Here is a 25,759-nt window from a genome sequence, read left to right as displayed (position 1 = left end):
AGGATCATACATCATGATCAAGTGGGATTTGTCCCAGGAATGAAAGTATTCTTCAATACATGCAAATAAATCAATGTGATACACCATATTAACAAATTAAGGAATAAAAACCATATGATCATCTCAATAGGTACAGAAAAAGCTTTTGACAAAATTCAACACCCATTTATGATAAAAACTCTCCAGAAAATGTGCACAGACGGAACCTACTGCAACATAATAAAGGTCATATATGACAAACCCACACCAAACATCATTGGTGATAAACTGAAAGCACTTCCACTAAGACCAGGAACAAGACAAGGATGTCCACTCTTGCCACTCATTCAACATAGTTTTGGAAGTCCTAGCCATGGCAATAGAGAAGAAAAAGAAATGAAACGAATACAAATTGGAAAAGAAGTAAAACTGTCACTGTTTGCCAATGACATATTATACATTAAAAATCCTAAAGATGCCACCAGAAAACTACTAGAACTAATCAATGAACTTGGTAAAGTTGCAGGATACAAAATTAATGCACAGAAATCTCTTGCATTCCTATACACTAACAACGAAAGATCAAAAAGAGAAATTAAAGAAACAATCCAATTTACCATCGCAACAAAAAGAATAAAATACCTAAGAATACACCTATCTAAGGAGACAAAAGACCTGTACTCAGAAAACTATAAAACACTGATGAAAGAAATCAAAGATAACATAAACAGATAGAAGAAATATACCATGTTCTTGGATTGGAAGAATCAGATTTGTGAAAATGATTATACTACCCAAAGCAATCTACAGTTTCAATGCAATCCCTATCAAATTACCAGTGGCATTCTTCACAGAATTAGAACAAAAAATTTTAAAATTTGTATGGAAACACAGAAGACCCTGAATAGCCAAAGCAATCTTGAGGGAAAAAAACATGGAGCTGGAGGAATCAGGCTCCCCGACTTCAAGCTATACTACAAAGCTACAGTAACCAAGACAGCATGGTACTGGCACAAAAACAGAAATATAGATCAGTGGTACAGGATAGAAAGCTCAGAGATAAACCCACACACATATAGTCAGCTACTTTATGACAAATAAGGCAAGAACATATAATGGAGAAAAGACAGCCTCATCAATAAGTGGTACTGGGAAAACTGGACAGCTACATGTAAAAGAATGAAATTAGAACACTCCCTAACACCATACACAAAAATAAACTCAAAATGGATTAAAGACATAAATGTAAGACTGGACACTACAAAACTTTTGAGGAAAACAAAGGAAAAACACTCTGACATAAACCACAGCAAGATCTTTTTTGACCCACCTCCTAGAGTAATGAAAATAAAACCAAAAATAAACAAATGGGACCTAATGAAACTTAAAAGCTTTTGCACAGCAATGGAAACAATAAACAAGATGAAAAGACAACCCTCAGAATGGGAGAAAATATTTGCAAACGAAGCAACAAAGGATTAATCTCCAAAATATACAAACAGCTCATGGAGCTCAATATCAAAAAAACAAACAACCCAGTCAAAAAATGGGTGGAAAACCTAAATAGACATTTCACCAAAGATGACATACAGATGGCCAAGAGGCACATGACAAGATGCTCAACATCACTAATTATTAGAGAAATGCAAATCAAAACTACAATGAGGTATCACCTCACACTGGTAAGAGTGGCCATCATCAAAACATTTATAAACAGTAAATGCTGGAGAGGGTGTGGAGAAAAGGGAACCCTCTTGCACTGCTGGTAGGAATGTAAATTGGTACAGCCACTATGGAGAACAGTATGGAGGTTCTTTAAAAAACTAAAAACAGAACTACCATATTACCCAGCAATCCTACTACTGGGCATATACCCTGAGAAAACCATAATTCAAAAGGACACATGTACCCCAATGTTCATTGCAGCACTATTTACAATAGCCAGGACATGGAAACAACCTAAATGTCCAATGACAGATGAACGGATAAAGAAGATGTGGCACATATATACAATGGAATATTACTCAGCCATAAAAAGGAACGAAATTGGGTCATCTGTAGAGATGTGGATGGACCTAGAGTCTGTTAGTCTGAATGAAGTAAGCCAGAAAGAGAAAAACAAATATCATATAGTAACACATATATGTGGAATATAGAAAAATGGTAGAGAAGAACCTATTTGCAGGGCAGGAATAGAGATGTAGATGTACAGAACAGACATGTGGACCCAGGGGGTGATGGGGAAGGTGGGCCGAATTGGGAGACTACGATTGACATATATACACTACCATGCGTAAAACTGATAGCTAGTAGGAACATGCTATAAAGCACAGAAAGCTCAGTTTGGTGCTCTGTGACGACTGAGATGGGTGGGATGGGGGGGTAGGGGAGGGAGGTCCACGGGGTAGGAGATATAGGTAGACATACAGCTGATTCACTTCATTCTACAGCAGAAACTAACACAACATTCTAAAGCAATTATACTCCAATTAAAAAAAATGTTAATAAAAGAATAAGAAATTACCGCTGTCTACTCAGTCATAGAAAAGAATAAATTTTGCCATATGTAACAACATGGATGTACCTGGAAAGTATTATGCTTAGTGAAATAAGGCAGAGAAAGACAAATACTGTATATTTTCACTTACATGTAGAATCTAAAAAATAAAACAAACAAATGAGTATGACAAAACAGAAACAGACACACAGATACATAGAACAAACTAATGGTTACTAGTGGAGACAAGGTTGAGGGGAGGGGCAATATAGGGGTAGAGAATTAAGAGGTACAAACTACTAGGCATAAAATAAATAAGATACAAGGATGTAATGTACAGCACAGAGAATATAGCCAACATTTTATAACTTCAAATAGAGTATAATTTTTAAAAATATCAAAGCACTATGTTGTACACCTGAAACTAACATAATATTGTAAATCAGCTAGACTTCAATAACAGAAAAAAGGAGGAATTTACCACTGTCAAGCTCTATGTATCAAAGAATATCTTCAATTATCTGAAGAGCTATTAAAATACTCCTCCCTTTTTCAACTACATCATCTGTGTGACCCTAAATTTTCGTCATATACTTCAACCAAAACCACCACCACAGACTGAATCCAGAAGCAGATACAAGAATCAGCTGTTGGGACTTCCCTGGTGGGGCAGTGGTTAAGAATCCGCCTGCCAAGGTAGGGGACATGGGTTTGAGCCCTGGTCCGGGGAGATCCCACATGCCACAGAGCAACTAAGCCCATGCACCACAACTACTGAACCTGCGCTCTAGAGCCCGCAAGCCACAACTACTGAAACCCTAAAGCGCGCCTAAAGCCCGTGCTCCGCAGCAAGAGTAGCCACCGCGATGAGAAGCCCACACACCGCAACGAAGAGTAGCCCCTGCTCGCCGCAACTAGAGAAAGCCCGCACAGCAAAGAAGACCCAACACACCAAAAATAAATAAATTAAATAAATAAATTTATTAAAAAAATAATAATCAGCTGTCTTCTTTTAATACAGGCATTGGAGGTTCGCAAAAGTAAACTAATAGTACTCCTCTAGTTTTTTTGCTTTGGAAAAATCATTTTTCATAAAAATATTAACATGTTAAGTGTGTTTTTATTCTTAATTTAGTACAATAATATTTTTAAACTTCTAGTATGGTAAATATTGAGAGATATAACCAAATACAATCTTCAAGCTTCAATAATTTTTAAGAGTGTAAAGGAGACTTCTGAAGCCAAAGCGTCTGATAATCTGATAAATATCTCCTGTGTAGACATGAGAATAGATGTGTAGTAAAATTTACCAAAAACAGGAAAAGGTATATTCCAAATTGTCCTCCCCAACCTGGTCAAATTTCTAGTCTTCCTGTATCTATTTCCCCATAGTAGCTATAATCAAACTTTTAAATTTCTGCCATGAGACTGACTTTTTTTGGTGGGGGGGGCTGCATTGGGTCTTTGCTGCTGTGTGCGGGCTTTCTCTAGTTGCGGCGAGCAGGGGATACTCTTCGTTGTGGTGTGCGGGCTTCTCATCGCAGTGACTTCTCTTGTTGCAGAGCACGGGCTCTAGGTGCGAGGGCTTCAGTAATTGTAGCACACAGGCTCAGTAGTTGTGGCTCGTGGGCTCTAGAGCGTAGGCTCAGTAGTTGTGGCTCATGGGCTTAGTTGCTCCACTGCATGTGGGATCTTACCACACCAGGGCTCAAACCCGTGTCCCCTGCCATTGGCAGACGGATTCTTAACCACTATGCCACCAGGGAAGCCCGTGACTGACTTTTAATATCATGGCCTATAACTACTCCCATTCTTAAATCTTCACTCATTTTCTTTTTGCTAAATTTATTTTTCAAGCATTTATATGTTAGGCATGGTCCTACATGCTGAAGATATATCCATAAGTAAGAATAAAGCAGTCTCTAAACAACACAGCTTAGAGTTGAAAGGGGGAGGAAAAGACAGTTAAGTACAACATGCGGGAGGTTTCTTTACTTTCAGAATACAAAAGAAAAAAAACTTTTTGATGTGGATTTAGAAGTATGATTCTTAAAACTCCTCAGATTAGTCTATTTTTAAATTATTTGCATCTTCATAATAAAAGTAGAGTGTCACAAGATTTAAAAACTTGACAGTAAGAATGCCACATCCTAAAGCACTTCTGGATCATGATGCTCACTTCAACTATGAGACTCTAAGTTTCTTAGAAGACAGAGATTGAGTCATTGTATCCACAGTGCTTATTTCTAAAATGTTTCTTGAATTAAATGTGCCCATAAAATTTCCAGATAATTCAGAGCTAAACTGAAATTTATCAGAGAAGACTCTATTAATAACAGATTTGTGGCATTTAACCAGCTGCAACTTTAATCAGGACAGGTGTCAAGAAAAAACGTAGGGAACCATAGATCTTGGATAGTAACTATGAACAAAAGGCAACAGAAATGTGGAACACCAACGGAATGTCTGGACTCAAAGGCCAAAAGCAAGCAGTCAAAGGTTAATAGCCTATGATAACAAAGAGTCTGTGGATCCTCCTAATGCTTAATAGGAGAACGGAATGAATGGATGGACCCATCAGGACTAATGGTTCTATTGCTAGTGACCAGCTGCCCACATCCCTCAATTGTTTTTCACCTTTTTAATTATGCATCCAAGATACTTCTTGCTATTACTTATATTTCAAAATATCACTATATATCATAAATTGTTAATATTCAGTATTTATTAAAATTAAATAATTGTAGCAAGAAGCTTTCGATGACCACTTTATCCTGGCATAAATGCCACTGATGTTGCTATACTATATAAGATTCTCTGCATCTTGTGCCCAGATCTCAAGGAGCTGTTAAAACGTGCTGAATATCCTGAGGAAGCAGGTGTGAAGCTCAGTTAGTACTGTGGTCCTGCAATCAAATCAGAACGAAGAAATCCCTGTGCCACGTGGACTCTTAGCCAATGGAGACAAGATAACATCAGATCATCCAGAATTCTTCTAAAATGAAAGACAGTAGGGTTCAGTCAAGAGATCAAAACCACACAGTCATTGGAACAGGAAAAGTTTAATATAAAGAATTATTAACCATGACAATGGAAAAATGAAACTCTAAAGTGAAAAGAGAACTCTAAAATACCCCAGGGTACCCAAGGAAGAAAAAAATTGGAAGGGGAAAGCCCTCCCCAAGGTTAGGACTCAGATCTTCTTGGAAAAGGTATGGTTAGAGCCACTGGATGGGGGAGACATTTGCTGGGTTTCCCGGGCCAGAACTGGTCTACAGTTGCCAGGAAAGACCCCTGCAGACTTCAGAAGGGACAAGTCTGGCGGGTGGGCAACGAGAGAGTCACAGTGCTGGGAGCCTACTCACAAGCAAGGTAATGCAAGGCCTGGGAGACACAGTGGCAGTGTCCGGAAGGCCACAGGAAATGACTTTCTGAAGTAATAAAGGCAGGCCAAAGCTGTCAGACATGCATGGAGAAGGAGAGGGGCATCAAGAATCTGTTCACCTGCAGGGCAACAAGGCCTTAGGTCTACAGTGTCCCTGTCAGGAGGGGTACAGGGTGCTAGCAGGCTGAAGCTGAGAGGCAGGTACACAGAGGAAGTCAGAGAGTCTGAAGCCCATTCTCCAATAGGTCTGGGGGACCTTGGTGTGCTTAGCTAGATGGCCATCAATTGGCTGGGGCTGCAAGCTTATCAGGAGCCTGAGCTCTAGGTATACAGCTGAGGCAGATGCCTCTGGCAACGGTGCAGCAAAAGCAAAATGAAAAACAAAGCCCATAGAACACTGGAAAGAAGAAGAAAAGACCTCACCCTCCCACAATGCCCCTCCCGTGTCCTCTACTGTGAAGCTTAACTGCATACTCACTGTAAAGGAAAATGCTTACAGAGTCCAACCCATTAATGCAGAACGGGAAATGAAAGAAGGGACCTGAAGGGGAACTCCCTGGAGGTCCAGTGGTAAGGACTCTGCGCTTTTACTGCCGAGGGCACGGGTTCAAACCCTGGTTGGGGAACTAAAAACCTGCAAGCCTCGCAGCATGGCCCAAAAAAAAAAAAAAAAAAAAAAAGAAGGGACCTGAAGCTAAGAGGCAATAAATGGATAATTGGCACGGCTTCTTAAAACCAAGAAGCACCAATGTAAGAGCCCCAGGAATTCCAGGGTGATCCTGAAAGGCAGCAATTTCCCCAATGTTGATGAGAAATATAGTTGGTATCAGAACATACTCTCTAAAGCCATTATACGAAGATCAACATGGTATAGAAACAGGAATTAATGTAAGAATAGACAAATAAATGCCACAAAAGAAAAAAACCTTTAATTCATGGCAATGCATATGAAAAGTATAACAAAGATTTCACTAGGAAAAATATGGATTATTTAATAAATGATCTTATAACAGACACCTAACCATCTGAAAGAACAGTAAAATAGAGTGTCATCTGATATCCCATTCAAATATAAATTCCACATGGATATTAAAAAGAACTTTTTAAGCTATAAAAATCATCTTACAAGCAAATGTAGGTATGGGAGACCTTTCTAATCAGGACCAAAACTGCAAAATCTTGGCAGGGAGGTTAGTGGAGGGACATGCAAGAATAGAACTGAAGGGCTTCCCTAGTGGTGCAGTGGTTGAGAGTCCACCTGCCGATGCAGGGGACACGGGTTCGTGCCCCAGTCGGGAGGATCCCACATGCCACGGAGCGGCTAGGCCCGTGAGCCATGGCCGCTGAGCCTGCACGTCCGGAGCCTGTGCTCCGCAACGGGAGAGGCCACAACAGTGAGAGGCCCGCGTACCGCAAAAAAAAAAAAAAAGAATAGAACTGAACATATAAAAATTTGTTTGGCAAAAGCTATCATAAACAACTCTGAAATATGTATATGTATGTGAATATAAAAATATATGCGTACATATACATGTATATATGCAGGTTTGTATATGAATGGAAGTGTGTATTATGTATGCATTGTAATATGTATGTACATAAATGCATTGTGTTTCCCAACTATAGCAGCTGAAAGAGCCTAAAAGCAAGCTACCATGAGCTTATCTACTGCCCAGGCAGTTGTCTCTTTCGTCTCTGTGGCAGCCAGAGTCCAGCCAAAAAATGGAATCCACACAGCAATTTGAACAGGAAAAGTCTTACAAAGAATTATTAACTATTTACACAAGATTAACTACTAAAAAGGAATAAAAGAGAACTATAAGGAATATCCTAGGGTGGAGAGAGAAAACCAAAGGCAGTACTTGTAAGGGGCGCCTCGTCCCCAAGGCTGGACTTCAGATCTCATGGAGACTGTGGCTGCAGCACACTGGGTAAGAGGAGTTAGCTGGGCTGCCCGAGCCACACCTGTTCCATAGTAGGAGGGCCAAAGTCGGTGCGCAAGGAACTGCAGGCTGGAACTGACAAACAAGAAATTTTGCTGTGGTGTCAGCAGGCCAAGGGTGGAAGGCAAGAAGCCCCAGATAGGAACTGGCAACAAAATTTGCTAGAGGATGAGCACACTGGGCAGCCCACACACGCACATGCCACTGGCAACACAGCAAGCAGGAACAGAAGTACACCCAAACCCTATCTCCCGCAGGGTCCCTCCAACACCCTCTGCAGATTAAGTTTATACATGCCAGTTGGAACAGTAGGTCCAATAAGGCAATAAAAGGTTGATTTGGAGCTAAAATGCAATAAATTGATAACTAACATAGTTTCTAAAATCATTCCCCACAAAAAGCAACCGGGGCTCTGTGAAAAGACGGCTGATTCCAGGGCTGGAGCATAATAAATTCAAGATGAGCAATGAACATCTTCTTATGCCTAAAAGTAAGAAGTACTTTAAAAAAAAAAAATTTGATAGGAAGAAGTTACAAGGACAGAAAAGCCAGAGTAAAAGGTCTCCTACTGGTCAAAACTAGGACAATTTGAGCCTCAAAATAATTAAGTACATTAATGAATTCTAAACTATTAGGGGAAAAAAATAGGTATATGTGTCCAAATAAATAATGGATAGATGGATAAATATACAGACAGATAAAATACACAGACATATAGCTGTATAGACAGATAAACAGATACAAGTAAAAAGAAGAATAGTTAACGAAGATACACAGATAAAGTGAGAAGGGAGGATAATCATTAATGTGGAAGGGGTGCTGGAAATGGAAAAATCATTATTTTGTAGCCATCATGCAAACACTGGTTCATGCAAGAATCAATGGATGCTAAATCTAAGAGGCAATTTTGTAGAAGAGCAGGATATATTCATGATCTTAAAAGTTTTGGAAGAAAGGAAGGAAGAAGGAAGGGAGAGAGGGATGGAGACATGGAGGGAGGGAGGAAGGTGAATATATGCGATAGTCTAAAAAATGACCCCAAAGATACCAGGTCCAAATTCCTGGAACTTGTAGATGATATGTTATTTGGACAAAGAGTCTTTGCACTTTTGATTAAGGATCTTGAGATTATCCTGAATTATCAGGGTGGGCACTAAATGCCATCACAAATGTTCTTATAAGAGAGAAACAGAGAGAGATTTCACAGAGAAGGCAATATGAAGATGAAGCAGACAGAGGTTTGAAGATGAGGGCTTTGAAGACTGACATGAGGCTGGCACAAGCCAAGGAACACACCCAGTCACCAAAAACTGAAAGAGGCAAGGAACATATTCTTCCCTAGAGGCTCTAGGCCCTGCTGACGTCTTGATTTCTGCCCAAAGATACTTATTTCAGAATTCTGGCCCCCAGAACTGCAAGAAAATAAAGTTCTATTGTTTTAAGCCACCACAAAAACAATCCTTCCTTTAATTTCTCTCTCCTCTCACATTTTACTAAAAGCAGCAAGAAGAAACCACACCATACTTATAAACACTCTGGTTGGGAATCTCCTTAGCTACATTACCCTCTTCTTTGGTACATTTTCTACTTTCCAAATAACTGTATGCAACCATGTGGCTAGACTTTCTGCAACTACATAAGAAGGATCCACTACCTTCCTCTAATTTCCAGTAACAGTTACCTGATTTTCCTGCAAACCCTCACCTGCAGTCTTATCAACGACCGTGAGGCTTCTATGAATAGCTTCTTCAGGACACTTCAGGCCCTCACACTCTCCTCAAAGCCCATGGCTCATTCCAAAGCCACTCTCCACATTTTTTGGTTTTTGTCATAACAGCACTCTACTTACAGGTTAAAAAAAAAAAAAAATCTATTAAGTAGTCATTGCTATGTAACAAACTACCCCCAAACTTAGCAGCCTACAACAATAAACATTAGTATCTCACACAACCTCTGATAGTTAGGAATCCAAAAGTGGCTTGGCTGGATGGTTCTAGCTCAAGGTCTCTCATGAGGCTGCAGTCAAGCTGTCAGTCAGTGTTGCAGTCATCTCAAAGTTCTACAGGAACTGGAGAATCTGCATCTAAGTTCATTCACATGGTTGTGCCAGGTGTCAGATGCCTGCAGGGTGTTGGCTGTTGCCCCCTGTTCCTCTCCATGGGGGCCTCGTCATAGGCTGCATGAGTGTCCTTACAATATGAAAGCTGGTAAACCTCAGAGCAAGTAATGAGAGAGAGGGAGGGAACATCCCCAAGAGAGAAGCCATGGCCTTTACAACCTAATCTCAGAAATGACATACTGTCACTTTTCCTTATGCTACTGGTCCCAAAGACCAATCCCTGGGAAGAGAAGACACCAATGTATAACTAGCAGGAGAGGAGGATTACAGGTGGCCATCTTGGAGACTGTCTACCACAAAAGGCATGGTCCAAATATTTAGCAAACTAGCATGCAGCATGAATTTGACTTACTTATGTAGTATAAGAAAAAAAGACTCTATTAAAACTACATTGTCCTAAATGTAAGGCCAGACACTATAAAACTCCTAGAGGAAAACACAGGAAGAACACTCTTTGACATAAATCACAGTAAGATCCTTTTTGACCCACCTCCTAGAGAAATGGAAATAAAAACAAAAATAAACAAATGGGACTTAATGAAACTTAAAAGCTTTTGCACAGCAAAGGAAACCATAAACAAGACCAAAAGACAACCCTCAAATGGGAGAAAATATTTGTAAATGAAGCAACTGACAAAGGATTACTCCAGAATATACAAGCAGCTCATGCAGCTCAATATCAAAAAAACAAACAACCCAATCCAAAAATGGGCAGAAGACCTAAATAGACATTTCTCCAAAGAAGATATACAGACTGCCAACAACCACATGAAAGGATGCTCAACATCACTAATCATTAGAGAAATGCAAATCAAAACTACAAAGGAGGGCTTCCCTGGTGGCGCAGTGGTTGAGAGTCCGCCTGCCGATGCAGGGGACACGGGTTCATGCCCCGGTCCGGGAAGGTCCCACATGCCGCGGAGCGGCTGGGCCCGTGAGCCATGGCTGCTGAGCCTGTGCGTCCGGAGCCTGCGCGTCCAGAGCCTGTGCTTCGCAACGGGAGAGGCCACAACAGTGAGAGGCCCGCGTACCGCAAAAAAAAAAAAAAAAAAAAAAAGAACTACAAATGAGGTATCACCTCACACAGGTAAGAACGGCCATCATCAAAAAATCTACAAACAATAAATGCTGGAGAGGGTGTGGAGAAAAGAGAACCCCCTTGCACTGTTGGTGGTAATGTAAATGGATACAGCCACTATGGAGAACAGTATGTAGGATCCTTAAAAAACTAAAAATAGAACTACCATATGACCCAGCAATCCCACTACTGGGCATATACTGTGAGAAAACCATAATTCAGAAAGAGTCACGTACTACAATGTTCATTTCAGCTCTATTTACAATAGCCAGGACATGGAAGCAACCTAAGTGTCCATCAACAGATGAATGGATAAAGAAGATGTGGCACATATATACAATGAAATATTACTCAGCCATAAAATTAAATGAAATTGAGTTATTTGTAGTGAAGTGGATGGACCCAGAGTCTGTCATACAGAGTGAAGTAAGTCTGAAAGAGAAAAACAAATACTGTATGCTAACACATACATATGGAATCTAAAAAGAAAGAAAAAGGGGCAGGACAGAAATAAAGATGTAGAGAATGGACTTGAGGACATGGGGAGGGGGAAGGGTAAACTGGGACAAAGTGAGAGAGTGGCATGGACATATATACACTACCAAACGTAAAATAGATAGCTAGTGGGAAGCAGCCACCTAGCACAGGGAGATCAGCTCGGTGCTTTGTGACCACCTAGAGGGGTGGGGTAGGGAAGGTGGGAGGGAGACACAAGAGGGAGGGGATATGGGGATATATGTATATGTATAGCTGATTCACTTTGTTATACAACAGAAACTAACACAACATTGTGGAGCAATTATACTCCAATAAAGATGTTAAAAAAAGTTTTTTAAAAAACTACATTGTCACAGTAGTCATCACAATTAAACTTAGAGAACAAAATGTGATTCTGGCACACTACCTAACATAATAATGAACAATATTTACACAGTCATAATAATACAAATGTTACACATGATGTCTATTAAATTGCAGATTTGAAAATCATTCTACAGATTAAGTATTGAATCTTAATAATGATTATTGAACAGAATACAAATACTATCACCTTTGACAAACGTTAAAATACGCTGAGTGGTGAAAGGGGCTAAAGAGGTAAAAGAAAGGACAGATATGCTCTTAGATTCATCTTACAGAGACAAATGGTATTGCCCATAGTTATGGAACAAGAAACAGAGATGCAGTCAATAGAGGAACTAAAAATATTATGTAATAATACAAGGGAACAGGGTAAGTCAAATTCTTACCTGCCAGAGTAAAAAGTCAAAAGACATGTCATAAGCTGTTATGTCAAAGAAAAAAACAAGGTATAAACTTACTATTATAGATATGGAATACACAATCAAGAAATGAAAAATAAAAAAGATAAAAGTCAGTTCTCTCTAGAAGCAAAACTGGGAGGAAGATGGGTAGAGTGGAAAATTACAGCTTTTTTTTTTTTGAGTATTTGTCTTTCTCCATCTGATTTATTTCACTTAACATAATACCCTCTAGGTCCATTCATGCTTTTGCAGATGGCAAGATTTCATTCCTTTTTATGGCTGTGTAGTATCTGATTGCATATATATACCACATCTTCTTCATCCATCCATCTATCAATGGCATTTACGTTGTTTCCATATCATGGATTTTTTAAATAATGCAGCAATAAACAAAGGTCTGCATGTATCTTTTCAAATTAGTGTTTTCATATTCTTCAGATAAATACCCAGAAGTGAAATAGCTGGATCATATGGTATTTCTATTAATTTTTTGAGAAATCTCCACACTGGTTTCCACTGTGGCTGCACAAATTTACCTTCCCACCACCAGTGTATGAGGGTTCCCTTTTCTTCACATCCTCTCCAACACTTTTGATAATCACCATTCTAATGAGCATGAGGGGGTACCTAACTGTGATTTTGATTTGCATTTCCCTAATAATTAGTGATGTTGAACATCTTTTATGTGCCTGTTGGACATCTGTATGTCTTTGGAAAAAGATCTATTCAGACTTTCTGCCCATTTTTTAATCAGGGTGTTTGGTTTTCTTTGTTGTTGAGTTGTATGAGTTCTTTATATATTTTGGATATTAACCCTTTATCAGATATACGATTCGCAAGTACCTTCTCCCACTCAGTAAGTTGTATTTTCATTCTGTTAATGGTTTCATTTGCTGTGCTGAAGCTTTTTAGTTTGATGTCATCCCATTTATTTTTGCCTTTATTTCCTTTGCCTGAGGAGACATATCCAAAAAGTTATTGCTAAGACTAATATCAAAGAGAGTACTGCCTATGCTTTCTTCTAGGAATTTTATGCTTTCAGATCTGACATTCAAATCTTTAATCCATTTTGAGTTAATTTCTGTGTATGGTATAAAGTAGTGGTCTAGTTTCATTATTTTGCATGTGTCTATCTAGTTTTCCCAACACCATTTATTGAAGCGACTTTCCTTTCTCCACTGTACTTTCTTGGCTACTTCGTTGTAATTAGTTATCCATATATGTCTGGGTTTATTTCTGGGCTCTCAATTCTGTCCCATTGATCTGTGTGCCTGTTTTCTGCCAATAACATGCTATTTTGATTAGTACAGCTTTGTAGTATAATTTGAAATCAGGGAGTGTGATATCTCCAGCTTTGTTCATTTTTCTCAGGATTATTTTGGCTGTTCCGGGTCGTTTGTGATTCCATACAAATTTTAGGATTTTTTGTTCAATTTCTGTGAAAAATGTTGAGATTTTGACAGTGATCGCATTGAATCTGTAGATTGCTTTAGATAATATGGACACTTTAACAATGTTAATTCTTCCAATCCATGAACATGGGATACCTTTCCATTACTTTGTGTCTTCTTCAATTTCTTTCAACAATGCCTTACAGTTCTCAGTGTACAAATCTGTCACCTCCTTGGTTAAGTTTATTCCTAGGTATTTTATTCTTTTTGTTGGGATTACAAATGGGACTGTTTTCTTAATTTCTCTTTCTGCTAGTTAATTGTTAGGGTATAAAAATGCAACAGAGTTTTGTACTTTTATTCCCTACCCTGCAAATTTACTATATTCGTTTAATATTTCTAATAGTTTTTTGGTGAAATCTTTAGGGGTTTCTATATATAAAATCATGTCATCTGCAAATAGTGACAGTTTTACTTCCTCCTTTCCAATTTGGATGGCTTTTATTTCTTTTTCTTGCCTAACTGCTCTGGGTAGGACTTCCAATACTATGTTGAATAAGAGTGGCAACAGCAGGCATCCTGATCCACTGATAGAAGAATACCTTTCAGTTTTTCACCACTGAATATGATGGTAGCTATGAGTTTGTCATATATGGCCTTTATTATGTTTAGATATGTTTATGTTTAGGTACATTTCTTCTGTACCCATTTTATTTTATTGAAAGTTTTTATCATAAATGGATATTGAAAACTGTCAAATGCTTTTTCTGCATCTATCGAAATGATCATATGATTTTTATCCTTCGTTTCATTAATGTGGTGTAGAACGTTAATTGATTTGCAGACACTGAACCATCCTTGCATCCCTGGAAGGAATGTCACTTGATCTTGTTGTATTATCCTTTTAATGTATTGTTGTATTCAATTTGTTTAATATTTTGTTGAAGATTTTTGCATCTATGCTCATCAGAGATACTGGCCTGTAATTTTCTCTTTTGTGTGTTGTCCTTATCTGGCTTTGGTATCAGGGTAATGTTGGCCTCATAAAATGTGTTAAGAACCATTCCCTTGTTTTCAATATATTTGGAAGGGTTTGAGAAGGACAGGTATTAAATCTTCTTCGAATGTTTCACAGAATTCACCAGTGAAGCCATCTGGTCCTGGACTTCTGTATTTTTGGGGAGGTTTTTGGTTACTGTTTCAATCTCTTTACTAGTGATCAGTCTATTCAGATTTTATATTTCTTCATGTTTCAGACTTGAAAGCTTGTATGATTCTAAGAACTTATCCAATTCTTACAGGCTGTCCAATTTGCTGGCATATTTGTTCATATCAGTCTCTTATATAATCCTTTGTATTTCAGTGTAACTTCACCTCTTTCATTTCCGATTTTATTTGAGGCTTCTCTTTTTTCTTAGTGAGTCTAGCTAAAGGTTTGTCAATTTTGTTTACCTTTTCAAAGAACCAGCTCTTAGTTTCACTGATCTTTTCTTTCATTTAATTCTCTATTTCATTTATTTCCACTCTGATTTTTATTACATTCTTCCTTCTACTGACTTTGTGCTTCATTTGTTCTTTTCTTCTAGTTCCTTTAGCTGTAAGGTTAGATTATTTGAGATTCTTCTTGTTTCCTGAAGTAGGCCTATACTGCTATAAACTTCTGTTTTAGAACTGCTTTTGCTGCATCCCACAGATTTTGGTACATCTTATTTTCATGTCTTTTTTTGATTCCTTCATTGACCAATAGCTGTTCAGCAGCATGTTGTTTAGTCTCCATATATTTGTGACCTTTTCCAGCCTTCTTGTAGTTGATCAATCTTCTTAAAGAGACTTGATATTTGTCCCAACATATGGTCTATCCTTGAGAACACTCCATGTGCACTTGAGAAAAATGTGTATTCTGTTGCTTTTGGATGGAATGTTCTGTATATATCTATTTAATAAGTCTAGTCTAATGTTTCATTTAAGGCCAATGTTTCCTTGTTGACTTTCTGTCTGGATGATCTATCCATTGATGTAAGTGGGGTGTTAAAGTCCCCTACTATTATTATGTTGCTGTCAGTTTCTCCCTTTACGACTGTTATATAATTGCTTTATATATTTTGGTGCTATGTTAGATGTATATATTATTAGTAAATGTAATGTCTTCTTGACAGACTGTTCCCTTTACCATTATATAATGACCATCTTTGTCTCGTTAGTTTTTTGACTTGAAGTCTATTTTTGTCTAAGTATGGCTACACCTGCTTTCTTTTGGCTGCCATTTGCTTGGAGTATCATCTTCCATCTCTTTACAATGAGCCTGTATTTGTCTTTAGAGCCGAGTATCCCAGAGGCCACAAATAGTTGGGTCTTATTTTTTAATCCATCTGGTCACTGTTTCTTTTGATTGAATTCAATCCATTTACATTTCGGATGATTCGTGACATATGAAGACTTAGTACTACCATTTATTTATCATTTTCTGGTTGCTCTCTATCTTCATTGTTTCTTTTTTCCTGTGTTTGTGTCTGCCATTTTAGTTTGGTGTTCTTGGGGGGGGGGGGTTTAAGATTTTTTTATTTTTAATATTTATTTATTTATTTATTTGGTTGCAGCTCACCAGCTCCTTAGTTGTGGCATGAATGTGGGATCTAGTTCCCTGACCAGGGATCGAACCCAGGCCCCATGCATTGGGAGTGCAGAATCTTATCCACTGCACCACCAGAGCAGTCCCAGTTTGGTGTTTTTCTGTGATGTTTTGCTCAGTTTTCTCTTTTTTATGTTTCATGTTTCTGCTCTAGATTTTTTGTTTTGTGGTTATCATAAGGTTTGTATAAAACATCTCATAGATAAGACAGTCCTTTTTATGCTGATAGTATCATATCTTCACTTGCCTATACAGTTCCATCCTTTCCCTCTTCCCCTTTTATGTTTCTTTTTTCCCCTTTTATGTTTTTGTTGTCACATATTATCCCTTATTATGTTGTGAGTTAATTACCAAGTTGAAGTAGCTAGTTATTTTTAATGCTTTTTTTCCCTTTAATCTTTATGTCACAATTGTGTTTAACAACCTATTCTGCCACAGAGCTGTACTTTCTGATTCTATCTATTTATCATCTTACTCGAAGTTTTGTGTACTTTTGCCTTTCCATTTCAGGTAGAAGAGCTCCTTTCAACATTTCTTATAAGACAGCTATAATGGTGATAAATTGCCTTAGCTTTTGTTTGTGTGGGCAAGCCTTTATTCCTCCTTCATATGAAGGATGACTTTGCCAGATAGACTATTCTTGGCTGACATTTTTTATCTTTCAGTATTCTGAGTATGTCATCACACTCTCTCCCAGACAATAGAGTTTCTGATGAGAAATCTGCTGAAAGCCCAATGGGGGGGTACCTTTGCAGGTTACTATTTTTTTTCCCCTGGCTGCCTTTAAAATTCTTTCCTTATCATTGACTTTTGACAGCGCATCAGCGGGATCACATGCCCTGCTGCATGGTCCCCTGTGGCTGCAGGTGCCATTGCAGCTGGAAGGCCAGAGTCATGTGCGCTGCCTCCACTGCTGTTACCGCATTCTCTGGGGCTGTGGACTCAGCCACCATGGCCAGGGGCTGGAGTTGCAAGTACCACCTCCACTGTTCCCCTGGTTCCACCTCCTCTATGTGCTCAGTCCAGTCACCTTCAGATGTAAAAATGTGTGGATCTCTTCAGCATCCTGTTCTGTTAGGCAAAGGAAACTTTGTTGAGTTGTTTTACTAGTTATAGACTGAAGGGGAAAGAAGGGATCATCTCATGCTACCATGATCCTGACACTGCTCTCCAGGAAACTACTGCTTTTTATTGAACATTCTTCTATTAGCTTTGTTTTGTGCTTTGTTTTTCAATTTTCTTAGGTATACCTGCATTACTTTGACTTCTAAAGTTATTCCAATGTATAAAGAATACTGATGTTAAAATTATTTGAAAACAATAATGCAATATGCAACAAAAGTCACAGAAATATGCATACCCTTTGATCAAGCAATTTTGCTCCCAGGAATTTATCCTAATTAAATAATTGCACATCTGCATTACAGTGTACAAATAAGAATATTAAGCAGTGTTGTTTATAATAGCAAAAAAACTAAAAATAATATATGAGTAAAAGGTTGGTTAATAAACCACGGTATATACAAAAACTGAAATACTATGCATCTATTAAAATTAATAATGTAGATTCTTTTATTGATACGAAAAGACAATCACAATATACCACTGTATGAAAAAGAGGTTTCAAGACTACATTTAGCAAAACTTCAATTTTGAAGTTTAAATGTACAGAAAGGTAAAGAAGCATGTGCATACTCATATGTACACACAAGCACAAGCACACAGACACACACACACAGAGTCTAAAAATTATGCTAAAATGTTATACCATCTAGGAAATGGTATTAAGGTTGAATTTTTATTTTAAGTAGTTTTCTGTATCATCTGAGTTATTTGCATATGGTACTTTATAACCTGAAAAAAAAAACTGTCTAGTTTGAAAAATAACGTCCATATACTTTGACTCTACAACTCCACATGCAGAAATTGATTTTTAAAAAATAACAGGATGGGACTTCCCTGGTGGCGCAGTGGCTAAGAATCTGCCTGCCAATGCAGGGGACATGGGTTCGAGCCCTGGTCCAGGAAGATCCCACATGCCATGAAGCAACTAAGCCCATGCTCCACAACTACTGAGCCTGCACTCTAGAACCTGTGAGCCACAACTATTGAGTCCACATGCCACAACTACTGAAGCCTGCATGCCTAGAGCCTGTGCTCCGCAACAAGACGCCACAATGAGAACCCGTGCACTGCAACAAACAGTAGCCCCCACTCGCCACAACTAGAGAAAGCCAGCACGCAGCAACAAAGACTCAACACAGCCAAAAATTAATTAATTAATTTTAAAATAAATAACAGGATGAATATAAAGCTGTCCATACAAGAAAATTTATGGTAAAGTTATAGAAAAAACAAGAAATAACATTCTGTACTCTGTTGGTCAAGGTCCAGTCAAGGGATTAAAAAACATATCAATTATCTTAACAAAGAGAATTTTTTTAACAAAGAGAATTTAATATAAAAAAAAGTAAACTAAGGGCTTTCCTGGTGGCGCAGTGGTTGAGAGTCCGCCTGCCGATGCAGGGGACACGGGTTAGTGCCCTGGAGCGGCTGGGCCCGTGAGCCATGGCCGCTGAGCCTGCGCGTCCGGAGCCTGTGCTCCGCAATGGAAGAGGCCACAACAGTGAGAGGCCCATGTACCGCAAAAAATAAAAGAAAAAGAAAAAGTAAACTAAGTAAGTGAAAACGAAGGCAAAAAAAGGAACACCAAAGTATCAAAACAACAGAAAATAACAAGTGTTGGCAAGGAAGAAGAGAAACTGGAACCCTTATGCACAGCTAGTGGAAATGTAAAATAGAGCAGCCACTAAGGAAAACAATATGGTGGTTCCTCAAAAAACTAAAAATAAAATTACCATATGATCCAGTAATTCCACTTTCGGTATATACCCAAAAGAATTAAAAGCAGGAATTGAACTGATATGTGTACACCCATGTTCACAGCAGTGTTCTTTTTAATAGCCAAAAGCTAAAAGCAATCCAAGTGTTCACTGATGAATGAAAAAATAAACAAAATGGTGTCTACACACACAATGGACTATATTCAGACACAAGAAGGAAATTTTGACACATGCTATTGATACAACATAGGTGAATCTTGAGAAATTATGCTAAGTGAAATGAGCCAGCCACAAAAGGACAAATACTGTATGATTTCACTTATATGAGGTGTCGATCCACAGCTGGTTGAATCCATAGATGCAGAACCTGCAGATCCAGAGGGCTGACTACACAACACCATTTTATATAAGGGACTTGAGCATCCACAGATTCTGGTATCCACAGGGCGTCCTGGAACCAATCCCCCACAGACACCAAGGGACAACTGTATAAGAATAATTCAATGTCACCTCATGTTCCTACAGGGTTTTTCTATTTGCTTCATCGGTTAGAGTTTGAGTTGTTGTTCTGGTGCTGTTTTTTCATGAAAGAAAGGAGTAAATGCATTCTGAGTTAACAAAACCACAGCAAGAACATGAAAAAACAGGTGACCTGAAAGGTATGCAGTTTGGCCTGCCATGTTCCTCTCCGTGGCACTCGGGCCCACGCGGCCTGCCTCACTGCCCAGTGGGGAAGACATATAAGGAATTTGCATAAGACAGCTGTGCAGAATGGAGCTGGAGGAGCCTTATTTGTGCAGAGAGATACTCCTGAGAATAACCCAGATACTCCATTTGATTTCACACCAGAAAACTATAAGAGGATAGAGGCCATTGTAAAAAACTACCCAGAAGGGCATAAAGCAGCAGCTGTGCTTCCAGTCCTGGATTTAGCCCAAAGACAGAATGGATGGCTGCCCATCTCTGCTATGAACAAGGCTGCAGAAGTTTTATAAATACCTCCAATGAGAGTATATGAAGTAGCAACTTTTTATACAATGTATAATAGAAAGCCAGTTGAAAGTATCATATTCAAGTCTGCACTACTATATATTGCATGCTTCGAAATTCTGACAGCATACTGGAGACTACTCAGAAAAAGCTTGGAATAAAGGTTGGGGAGACTACACCTGACAAACTTTTCACTCTTATAGAAGTGGAATGTTTAGGGGCCTGTGTAAATGCACCAATGATTCAAATAAATGACAACTACTATGAGGATCTGACACTTAAGGATATTGAAGAAATTACTGATGAATCCAAAGCTGGCAAAATCCCAAAATCTGGGCCAAGGAGTGGACAATTCTCATGTGAGCCAGCCAGAGGTCTTACCTCTTTGATTGAACCACCTAAAGGCCTTGGCTTTGGTGTGCAAGCAGGCCTTTAATTTATATTCAATAGCAAATATGTCACTGGAGAAATAAAATAGGAATCTCCTATCTTAAAAAAAAAAAGAACATGAAAAAACAACTTCAATTGCTTGAGGCATGATAGGAATTATCTTAATAAGGGGCTTCTGACTTCATGGTACAGTGTTTCAGTGTTCAGTATATATACATAATTAGCTAATCATCACTTTTCAAAATCACAATTTCAAAATAATCACTTACCAAACACTATTCCTTTAGCAAATGGAGGAAACAATTCTGAACGTCGGAATAAGTTTTTGTGAATTTGCCATAGTTCTTTGTGTAGTTTCTTAAAGTCACTGTATCTCTTCCATACAATTATCTAAAGAGAGAAGATAATTAAATGTGTAACTCACAGTGAAACCATAGATATCTGAAAAACAAATAATCTTTTTATTCAAGTGCTCAAAATTGTCATGCAAAGGCAAACATATACGTTCTAACCAATATGGTTAACTGTCTCAAATTAACTAATAATATTTTATTTAAAAATATAAAGCAGCAATTCTTCCTCAAACTGTTCTGTTTGGGTTTTTAAATTTCATTTTAAACAAGTACTATTTTCTTCATACTAGAAAAATATCAACCTGGTACAAAAAAGGTTTACACTACATAAAATGTCACTTAACCTCTTCAAACATTAATTACTATTACCCTGGAAACGAGTTAGATGTCAAAATATACATTCATCTCAAAAACAGCATGTTTATAAACACAAAGTAGTTTAGACAATTTTTAAACATAAAAAACATACTCAGCACTTGCCTAAAAGAATAATCTGAAAAACACTGAAAAAAAATGGCTTTGTAGCAAATAGTTAACCTAAACTTTTGCATTTCATAAACCTCAATAAAAATAGTAACAAGATTTCTGGAGGCAAGGTAAATCCTGATCAGAATATCACTAAAATTAGGATATTTCAAAAAAACAAAATAACAATCATTTAGATTATACAACATGTAAAAGTTTACTTTCATTAGTTTAAATTATTGTCTAAACTTATTTAGATTAAATTAGAAAGAAAAAAACACTTAATAAAAAGAATTTGACACAGGGCCTTGATGTCGCTGATTCAGCCCCTCAGTTGCCACAAAATAGGGTAAAACTGAGTTTTTAATTCCATTACCTGGTATATTGGGGCCTTTACTTCTGAAAAACCTAATTATTTCACTTCTAACAAACTCAATAGTGTAATGCTAATAAGCAAATCTTAGGCCAAAGAGGTAACCAAGTGTGATTTAAGAGACTTGTCAAAAAATCTACTCCTGTATATAAGAAATTCTTCACTAAACTCTGCCATACTATCAAAAATTCTACCATGATTACTAAGTGTCTTGCTTTAATATAGGAGACTTGCTTTTAATCCTAGGAGACTAGTCAGACTATAATATGAATTAATTTAAACAAACTGCTTCCTCCTTATCCTTCCTTTTATTCATTTACTTGACAACAAAAATAGTCATCAAAACAAATATTTTCATGAGCTTACTTTATGCTAGGCACTGTGTTGGCACAAAGGATGAAGAAATGAGAAACAAAGTCCCTCCTTTAAAGAGTTCCCTGTCAAATTAGGAAGAATAAGCCAACACAATAACTACATCACAAGACAGCATGATAAATGCTTAAAACAGTAGCCCAAGCGTATTATGGAAGGAGCACCTACACAAAGTACTGACTTAGGTGGGCACACTGAAGGGACATAACAGCTAGAACAACAACAAAAAAAAAAGACAGAGAGAGAGAAGTGGTTGGGAATGAAGTATTTAAAAGGAGAGTGAGATGCCAAATATAATTATTAAAATTTTGGCTTTTGCAACTAGATAAATAGTAGTGTTATTCCCTAAGGTAAACAGCAAAGGAGAAAACCCTGTTTTGAGATAAGAACGAAGTTCAATTTTAGACATATTTTATTTAGGTGCATGTGAGGCATTTAATTGGAGTTGTCCAATAGAAAAGACAGGTTTGGAGTTCAAGAGCAAAAACTAAACAAGAGGTATTAACTGGGGAGTCATCGGGAGAGAGGTGGTAATCACTCAGAAAACATTTCTCAGCATTTCTAACAAGATGAGGAATCTAACAACTGAATGACGGGGGTCAGGCAGAAGTAAAGAAGAAACCAAGCACAAAGTAAGTATTTAAGAAGCTCAGCTATGCCATGACACATGACACCTGGATGGAAGAAGAGATTTTATTTTAAATGGAAGTAAACAAGACAAATGCTGACAGCAGAAAATCAACAGTTCCAGTAAAAGACAGAGTAAGAGGAACTAACTGAGAGAGCCAAACCAACATTCGAAAAGTAAAAGGTCTCAGGACAGTGAGATTACAAGTGATTTTAATTTTCTTATCTTGCTTCTCTGTAGTTTCTAATTTTGATACATTAACATAATTTTGTCACGGGAAAATAGTGTTATTTTTATATTTTTTAAATAGATCAAATTATGGTCCTACCACACTTGCCAAGGGCTTAAGGGGGAAATGGGTGGTGGGCTCATGACAGTAATTTTTTTTTTTTTTTTTTTTTTGTCTGTGTTAGGTCTTTGTTGCCACGCGGGGGCTTTCTCTAGTTGTGGCGAGTGGGGACTACCCTTCGTTGCGGTGCGCGGGCTTCTCACTGAGGTGGCTTCTCTTGTTGCGGAGCACGGGCTCTAGGTGCACGGGCTTCAGTAGTTGTAGCACGCAGGCTCAGTAGTTGTGGCACGCAGGCTCAGTAGTTGTGGCTCGCGGACTCTAGAGCGCAGGCTCAGTAGTTGTGGCACACGGGCTTAGTTGCTCTGTGGCACGTGGGATCTTCCCGGACCAGGGCTCGAACCCGTGCCTACGCTGGCAGGTGGATTCTTAACCACTGCGCCACCAGCGAAGTCCTCATGACAGTAATCTTACATAAGGGAAATGCAATCCTTAAAGCCATTATAAATGAGACATGAGAACTATTCAAAAGACTGAAGCTCATGGAAAGAATTAAATCTGCAGATAAAATTTATATTCTAGAGTCCGCCTGCCGATGCAGGGGATACGGGTTCGTGCCCCGGTCTGGGAAGATCCCACATACCACGGAGCGGCTGGGCCCGTGAGCCATGGCTGCTGAGCCTGCGCATCCAGAGCCTGTACTCCACAACAGGAGAGGCCACAACAGTGAGAGGCCCGCGTACCGCAAAAAAAAAAAAAAAAAATTTATATTCTAGTTAGGGTCATTTTCAGATAAAGTCAGAGTAACTTAAAGGGCAAAAGTCAACAATTGAATCACAATAATAATAATAATACCATGGCATATAAACCAGCAGATAGTCTGTCATAGCAAAAATTAGAGAATCTGTGTTTCTTCACCATGCCCTAATTTATTCACTCATATATTCCTTATTCTGGACTCTAAGACTGTAGAAGTGAAATACCTAAGAGCAAATATAAACCCTCAAAAAAGGCAGGAAATCAAAGCATCCCCAAAATGTCACCATCTACTGCCTCCTTTTCTTCTTACTCCTTTTGAGCTTGGACATTTCTAGAAATCTTCAAAATGTAAATGTGAACAAAAGCACATGTCCATTACACCAGCAAGTATGGATGCCTATAACTGGACTATACAAAGTCCCAAAAGATACATGCAAAACATATTTTTTCTAATAATCAATTCTTTCCTATCAGGAAAAAAAAAAAGTTATATTAACAGCTATTACTCTGCAGAACCAACCCTGCAGAAATTTCCTATTTATTATAGTTACTCTGAATAAAATTCCTCAATTAAATATTAGTTCAGTGACAATCATAATAGACTACAAATTTAATAAAAGCTTAATTTTCATTAAAAACACTGCCTTAAATACTTTTTACATAAAACAAATGCTTTCTTTTCAGATAATTTCTCTTAACGATACCAAAAAAACTTTAGATCTTTTACAAAACCACTCAATTCAATTAACTTTGTCCTTTTTACTCTCATATAATATTTAAAACTAGCTGGATCATCTTTTCCTATAACATCACTACCATACTATCTGCTTACAGATTTTCTTTCCTCCCCTTTTGAAGAGCTTTTTCTTTCCCTTGACACATTTCCGAATGTGCTCAAATAGCTTTTCTAAAACTATTTTATTTATGAAATGACTTCAACGTTAGAGATTTCTGACATGATACATAGAAAGTTCTATTTTGATTCTCCCTTCCCACATTTCCCCAGTGAAATTTACTACCTAGAGAAAAACAGAGCTATAGGTTACTTTTTTTTTTAAAGGTGGGGGGAGGAGGGCACAACATCTCCATCTTTTTCTTTACCTTCTGCAAGTGTTCAGAGCAGCGGTCCCCAACTTTTTCGGCACCAGGGACCAGTTTCGTGGAAGACACTTTTTCCACGGACTGGGGGGGGGGGAGGGAGGGGGAGGCATGGGGGGGGTTCATGCAGTAACTCGAGCAATGGGGAGCGGCAGATGAAGCTTTGCTCGCTCACCTGCCACTCACCTCCTGCTGTGCGGCCCAGTTCCTAACAGACCACGGATCAGTACCAGTCCGTGGCCCGGGGCATTGGGGACCCCTGCTCTAGAGAATCTACTGAACAAGAAGCCACATTAACTATTGCTGTCCCCCTTAAGATTTACCCATGCTGCTCTTAAATAAAAATTTAGAGGGAATTTTTAAAAGATAAAAAGAAAAAACTATCCTGGATAATTTTAAATTATTTACTCCATATGAGTGTTTTGGCATCCTTAGGAAGAAAACAGAGCTATCTGGTAGCATGCACCAAGGGGTGTGTGTGTGTGTGTATAAAAGAGCCAAATTTCTCCACTTTTATAAGGATACCATATTATTAGCCCTATACTTGCTTAGACAAGCAGTACATCTACTGATCTTCAATAGCACTTGTGAAGCATGACTAAATTCTAAGCAATAACTAAATGAATCTGTTAACAGAGAAAGAAAGTGAGAAAAAAGGAAATAGAAACAAATTCTAGGTGGTAAAATTCCTCTCCTAAATAAGAATTCCAATGTTTAAATGAAATACGTGGGAAACCAAAAAATGTTGCTATAACTTCAAGGTTATTTATACTTCAAGAAGCAAGCTAGACAGAAGACATTCTTTTCAAAATTTTATTCCATTTCTAACAAAGGACCATGCAATCATCTAACTAAAGGACACTTACAAGAGTTTTCTGATGAATGGTTCACCAACAGTTGTTATTATAAAAGAGAT

The 25,759-nt window shown here is 38.2% G+C and overlaps 1 protein-coding gene and 1 pseudogene across 3 annotated transcripts in view; one reads left to right on the top strand and one right to left on the bottom strand.

Annotated features, from left to right (window-relative positions):
- RPS6KC1 (ribosomal protein S6 kinase C1) overlaps positions 1-25,759 on the bottom strand; it is a 218,935-nt gene that overhangs the window by 165,566 nt on the left and 27,610 nt on the right. The window contains exon 3 of one of the 2 annotated variants that reach the window (XM_082832641.1): positions 20,779-20,899. In XM_082832641.1, coding sequence (XP_082688767.1) covers positions 20,779-20,899 — 121 coding nt within the window. Of the gene's footprint in view, positions 1-9,755; positions 9,887-20,778; positions 20,900-25,759 lie in introns of those variants that run through there. The other variant, XM_082832642.1, reaches the window with a different exon arrangement.
- Positions 19,808-20,773, top strand: LOC309957441 (NADH dehydrogenase [ubiquinone] flavoprotein 2, mitochondrial-like; annotated as a pseudogene). Its single transcript has one exon. The product of its transcript is annotated as an NADH dehydrogenase [ubiquinone] flavoprotein 2, mitochondrial-like (transcript).

The sequence above is a fragment of the Leucopleurus acutus genome (genome assembly GCF_964270905.1).
Source record: "Leucopleurus acutus genome assembly, chromosome: 2".
NCBI classification, from domain to species: Eukaryota; Metazoa; Chordata; class Mammalia; order Artiodactyla; family Delphinidae; genus Leucopleurus; species Leucopleurus acutus.
This window is presented reverse-complemented; position numbering and strand designations above follow the sequence as displayed.